The sequence below is a fragment of the Cibotium barometz genome, chromosome 32 (assembly GCF_041138505.1).
Source record: "Cibotium barometz isolate CiBa-2024 chromosome 32, ASM4113850v1, whole genome shotgun sequence".
Lineage (NCBI taxonomy): Eukaryota > Viridiplantae > Streptophyta > Polypodiopsida > Cyatheales > Cibotiaceae > Cibotium > Cibotium barometz.
The window spans coordinates 37,253,077-37,259,025 of record NC_141077.1 but is presented as its reverse complement, the minus strand read 5'-3'; the positions used below and the strand labels follow the sequence as shown (position 1 = coordinate 37,259,025).

The window sequence follows — 5,949 nt, the reverse complement described above, 5'->3', positions numbered from 1 at the left end:
AGGCCACCAACCAAGTCCAACTAGAATCTAGAGGCTTCCAGCTCCAGTTTGATCCATTTTGGACAAGTTTAGACTAGTTTGGCTCACTTTTTTGATTTGGTTTGAAGGAGGAGAGAGGAGAGATAAGATATCTCACTTTTTTGAATTAAAAAATACCCTCTTGATGTGATTTCTAGGCGCCTCCTTCATGAGCCCTTATCCCCATTCTGAGGTGTCAAAAATTTTATTTTTTTAAACTAAAAAATCATATTTTTTAACTAATAAACCCTGTACTAGTCAACTCTTCATCTTATGTGAGAATTTACTCATTTTTGGGAGATTTTCTTATATTCTTTGCCTTTTTCTCATCCCAGTACTTGGATTAACTTTATTGGCCCTCCTTGACACTCTTTGGACCTTAATAAGAAATTTTTTGAAATTTTATACCCCTAGGCCAAGATGTCCAATTCATATATTCAATTAATTTCTAATGCACATTGGAAAAGTCTTTTTAGGATTCCGTTTCAGATGATCTCTTCCTATTCGCGTGTGCGTAAACATATATGTATATATGTATATATGGATGTATGGATGCATATATATGTGTGTATATATGTATGTATATATATATATATATATTCCCTTGTATAAACTCAACACTATAAGAGAAGGAAGGCATACCGTGCCTAGAGCCATGCAAGAACAAAGGAAATATGAAAGTGAAAAATTACTTGATATGGTAAAACATCACATGCCTATACGTTGCTACCGGCACTTGGCTATAGCCTCATGAATATATATATATATATATATTCATATATATGTATGTATGTATATATACATTATATATATATAATGTATATTTACATTATATATATAATTTATATACACATATACATACATATATACATATAATTTATATATATATATATACATATATATGTATATATATATATATATATGTATATATATATATATGTATGTATTGTATGTGTAGTGCATGTATTTATTCTCCTATTTACGAAACGGCAGACTAGGACGCATCTCCTCGTCGCTGTGGTGCAGATTTAAACGTTTTCCACGGTGGATTCAACAGAGCTTATATTGGGAGAAGTTTTCCGCTTACTGTGTGACGGCAAAGGTAGATTTGTCATGGGGAGACACAAGCGAAGTTCGATCGAGGAAGGCAACGATGAAGATGGTGGCGGCAGTAAAAATGCGGGAGATGCGAGTAAAGTAAGTAGGATGGTTGGCGAGCAAGAGCAACAACGTCGTGGTCATGAGCCGGACGTGGCGACGGATGCGCCTCTTCACAAGAGGAGGAGGGGTGATCAGAAAGGCGCCGATGCTGATGGCGGCGGCAGTCATGTGGACGCGCCGTCGAACGTAACTAAGTTTAGGGTTAGGTCGGGCAAGAAACGGCAACAAGTTAATGCTCATGAGCGGGGCGAGGAGGCGATGGACTCGGACATTTGGGCGGACTTCCCTCCGGCGCTCCTGTTGCAGCAGGTGCTGGGCACTCTCTACATCAAGGACTTGATCCGTATGTGCGCAGTGTGCCCCGAGTGGAATAAAACCATCCGCACTTACCGAACCCCAGTGTTAATGATCAACCGACCCATTTTGTAAGCAACAAACACCCCTCTCTCTCTCTCTCTCTCTCTCTCTCTCACACACACACAGTCTCTCTCACACACACTCACACAGTCTCTCTCTCTCTCTCTCGCGCGCACACGGTCTGTTGAGTTCCTAAATAAATACCTTGATTTGATAATTTTCAATCCCTCTTCTCCTCTCTGGAAATCAAATATATTAAATCATTAACATTTATTACCTTTACATTTCGCCCCATTTGCACATCTCCATCTCCTAAATAACTTGATGGTTGATCAATATTCAATCCCTCTCTCTAAAGCAAACATATTAAACCATTTTTTCCTTATTACCATCAAGGACTAGGGTCGTCAGAGGGGGGATCAGGGCCGTCCAATTAGCAGTCCTTATTTTCCAAAAAAACAAATCCTGGGCACTTGCACGTCGCCATCGATCTCATTAAATTCTGGAGTGTTGAGTTGGTAAGAATCTGTTGCAGGCGCCTGTCATTATCAGAGGCAAAAACTGCGATGTCGAAACTTGGTTCATTTGCCTGTCTCCATCTCATCCAAAATACATTCTATAGGGGCTGATGTAACATAAAACTGATTGACTCCCCCATACCCAATGGCCTTTTCCTACTCCTTTACATTTTAGAGTCGATCCATGAACAACGGGGTGGGGAGTCTTCCTTCTTTCTTTTTTTCCCTTACTCTGAACAATGTGCCCTTTTTAATCATTGTTTGCTTAGCATTGAATCAAAACATGCACACATAAACAAACATAGTTGTGCTTTCTTGGCATTAACCCAACGCTAGTACCCACATACCCACATATTCATGCCAGGTGAATTAATCAATTAATCAAGCCCTATCGAGCTTCATTAATTAATTAATACCTTGGTCTATTCTAAGGTATTAATTAATTAATACCTTAGAATATTATACCAAGTGGCGCGGCCTCATCCACGCTCTCGCTCTCTCTCTTTGTGTCCCTCCGGCTTTCTCTCACACACGCGTATAGAAATGGGTTTTGCTTTCTTGCCATTAAAGCAAAAGATGCCCTTTGCATTGACGATGGCCATAAACGTGGACTCTGGCATTAACATTCAAATTAAAACTTCTCTATGTTTTCTAGCAGGTGTCGAGATTTGCCATGGTTCTACTGCAGCACAGGAGCAGAGGTGAGAGTCGCATCGGCTGCTTTTGATCCAAACCTCAACAAATGGCATTGGCTACCCCTTTTTCCACCCTCGAGCAATCCCTCCACGAGGAGATGGTACAGCTATCTCCGCCCATTCTGCGGAGTGGGGAGCTTGATTTGCTGGGCGTCGTTTCGATCTCCGTCCCTCTACGTTAGCAAAACATTCACTAATTTCATTAAAACTATGCCTAACCCATGGTTTATATCACCTTCAGTGGCATACGCCAGATTCTTACGCATGGAAAAAACGCCGGCAGCGGCCGGCGGCCATGCCGTCTTGCTCATTAGCTTAAAGCAAGAGCACGTTCTCATACAGAAATACAATTATGAGGAGAATTCCTTCCAAACTGAGAACACAATAGCTTGGGATTTCGCAAAACAAAGCCCATCTTGCGCTAGTTTTTATTACAAAGATGGCAAGCTTGGCTTTCTATCCAATGCGCGCGCGCGAGGAACGCTTCCGATGATACACTATCATGACAAAATTTGGACCACCATTGATTTACCAACAGTGGTAGCCACATCCAATTCTGCTCATTTTAAGATCATGCAGATGGATGGGGACATACTACTGGTTGCTTTGATGAGAGAAGCTATAAAACTGAGGAGGGTGTGGCTATACAAATACGATTTTGCTCAAAAGGGGTGGGCGCTGCTTAATAGCGACCTCACGGTCATTTGCTTCCTTCATTTCAATTGTGCCGGCAGGGCTAGCCAATTGATGCTCTGGGTAGACGAACCCAAATGGCATCTTTACAACATGATTAAGGATACCTGGCTTGTCGTTCCACCATGCTTGCACCCCACAACAGGTAGGGAAATCAAAATGTGCAGGGCTTGCCCTGTCGATCCTACGTTGCACGAGAGCCTAGTGTAAAAAGAATCCTAATGCTTTCATATCACGAGCATATGACTGCAACCTCAGCCCATTACAAGTGCCTGCTATCTTACATGATGGTACGTATATAGGTGCTTGTGTGGCAATAACTAGTTGCCACACGGCATCCCTTTACTTGGCCATTGCATTCCTTTGAAATATGCATACAACCAACACCTCTTTCATAATCCTTCTTATTTTCCTCGCATGGTTTTGTTGTGACCACACTATGGCTTTGGAAGCTCTAGGCCTAGATAATTATAATGGAAACACTAGTCCTTCCATCTTGGTGGATGGAAGGACTTAACATAAAGTGCCTAGTGGGGCCATTGAGTCCCTTTCATGATGTTATAAGAGTCCTTAAGTATATGACAAGAAGATTGTGTTGATATATGTTTGGCCACATGAATATGGACAATGGTGCACAAGCATCATCATCTTGGGACTAAAGCATTTGCAATTTACATGATGCTAAGGATGGTTTTAAAAAGGGGTTGCCTATGGGATCACCTTTAGCCCATCGAGCAATTGGTTTAGGTTGCCCTCCATTTGAGCTATGTGGATTCACAATGTTTTGTAAACACGCTTCTTGGCATGGTGTTGTGAATCACATGTTAATCCTCCTTACGAAAAAATTGGCCATTATGGTAGCTATTATGGTAGAGCATAAGGCTCCTAAGATGGTGTTTAACATGCTTGTGAGCTTCCTAACTTTTGTGGCAAGCTTGATATTTCTTGCTTCCTACACTAACAACTAGACAAGGGTTTTGTGAGACTTTCATAGTGGGATAACAAAAGAAATATTATTGAACCACATTGGTCCATACTTATGCACTGTATAGATTGACAAACATGTTTACCTTTCATTCCAAAGTCTTTAAGCAAGCTAACATGGTTTCTCTTTACTCTTCCAAAAAATCACAACATGTAGTAAGAAGTCTTTTATTGACATATAAATCTTACCCTTCATTTATTCTCCAATCAAATTTTGTCTAAAGGTCAAGAAGTATAAGTTGTTTTCCAATTCGATTTCCTATGTACAAAAGAAGCAAAGAAGGTTTATGCCCCACTTGATACCAAACCAAGCTCAAACTTTATTGGGTAAATTTATAGTCCATCAAACTTGTTGACCATTTTGATTGATTTTTATGATATTGTAAAACACTCTTGTTCTACATGTGCATGTGCACAAATGCATGCATTCACCTCATGAGCTGTGTCACGTGTGCGTGTGCGTGTGCGCACGTGCGTGTGTGTGTGTGTGTGTTGCTAATCATCTATTTGTTGTAAGTTTTGTGCGTGCGTGCGTGCGTGTTTGTGTGTTGCTGATCATCTATTTGTTGTAAGTTTCGGTAGTCATGTAGGGACTATTTTAAAAAACGTAAGAAGTAGGTGTATTGATCTTGAGGAATGTGTCCATAATACATCTAATTTCTATTTTGCCATATTGTCCGTAGTTCCCAAAAAGTATTCCACACAAAGAATACCCCAAAGGTGGTATATTGTGAAATCCGAGCAAAAAGCCAGAATGTCTTCCCAAATTGAGCTCTCGGGAATCGCATGCGAAGATGCCTTGATAGTCTATCTAGGAGAGCACGAGAGAAATCACAATACCATAGCAAATGGGGCATTGTCTCATCGTGTAGCATGCAACGGTGACATCTTGCCACAGTGATGTGCCTCTTTTCCAAGAATACACCAACATGCAAAATTCCCACAATGCATCTCCAAAGGAAAAGTCTTTCTTTCAGTGGTGGCAAAGCATTTTTCCATATTCTCCTCAAACAACCACCCCACCGTCTATCTCTTTTGTCATTGCCCAAAGTGCATAAGCATGATTTGCGATCCAAGGAGGAGCAACCAGTTTGATGTACACCCTTTTAGCTATTAACCCTATAGTTTGTGGTGGAGTGACCCACCAGTCCTTCAAACGCTCCTCATGATCAGCAGAGGCATTAGTTGAAGAGGCTGTGATGAGAGGGTGCGTATGTGATGTCATAGAGGCCTGTAGTGCATGCCTAACCTGTACCTTCGGCATGTTGCTGGGAAGGAGATAACATAGCCTTCATCATTAACCATGTCCGCCATGAAAGGTACACCCTTTTACTATATTTATAGAAATTAGATAAATAGAAGAATAGGGAGACAAGCGTGATTACAATTAAAATTCAAAATCTCAAGAAGGAAATAGCTTCTCGTGGCTCAAGAAGGCCTAATGGAGCATGAAATAGCCTTCTCCAATGTATGCTTTCCAGTCGCATGGTGTTTCCATCCCCGAGTGGTCTTCCATGCCATTC

The 5,949-nt window shown here is 41.0% G+C and overlaps 1 protein-coding gene across 1 annotated transcript; it reads left to right on the top strand.

Annotated features, from left to right (window-relative positions):
• Positions 1–1,092: 1,092 nt before the first annotated feature.
• Positions 1,093–4,748, top strand: LOC147620152 (uncharacterized). Its single transcript, XM_086772702.1, has 2 exons — positions 1,093–1,604; positions 2,713–4,748. Exons 1-2 carry the CDS (start codon positions 1,132–1,134, stop codon positions 3,650–3,652), a joined length of 1,413 nt encoding a protein of 470 aa, XP_086628828.1. The 5' UTR covers positions 1,093–1,131; the 3' UTR covers positions 3,653–4,748.
• The last annotated feature ends 1,201 nt before the right edge of the window (positions 4,749–5,949 follow it).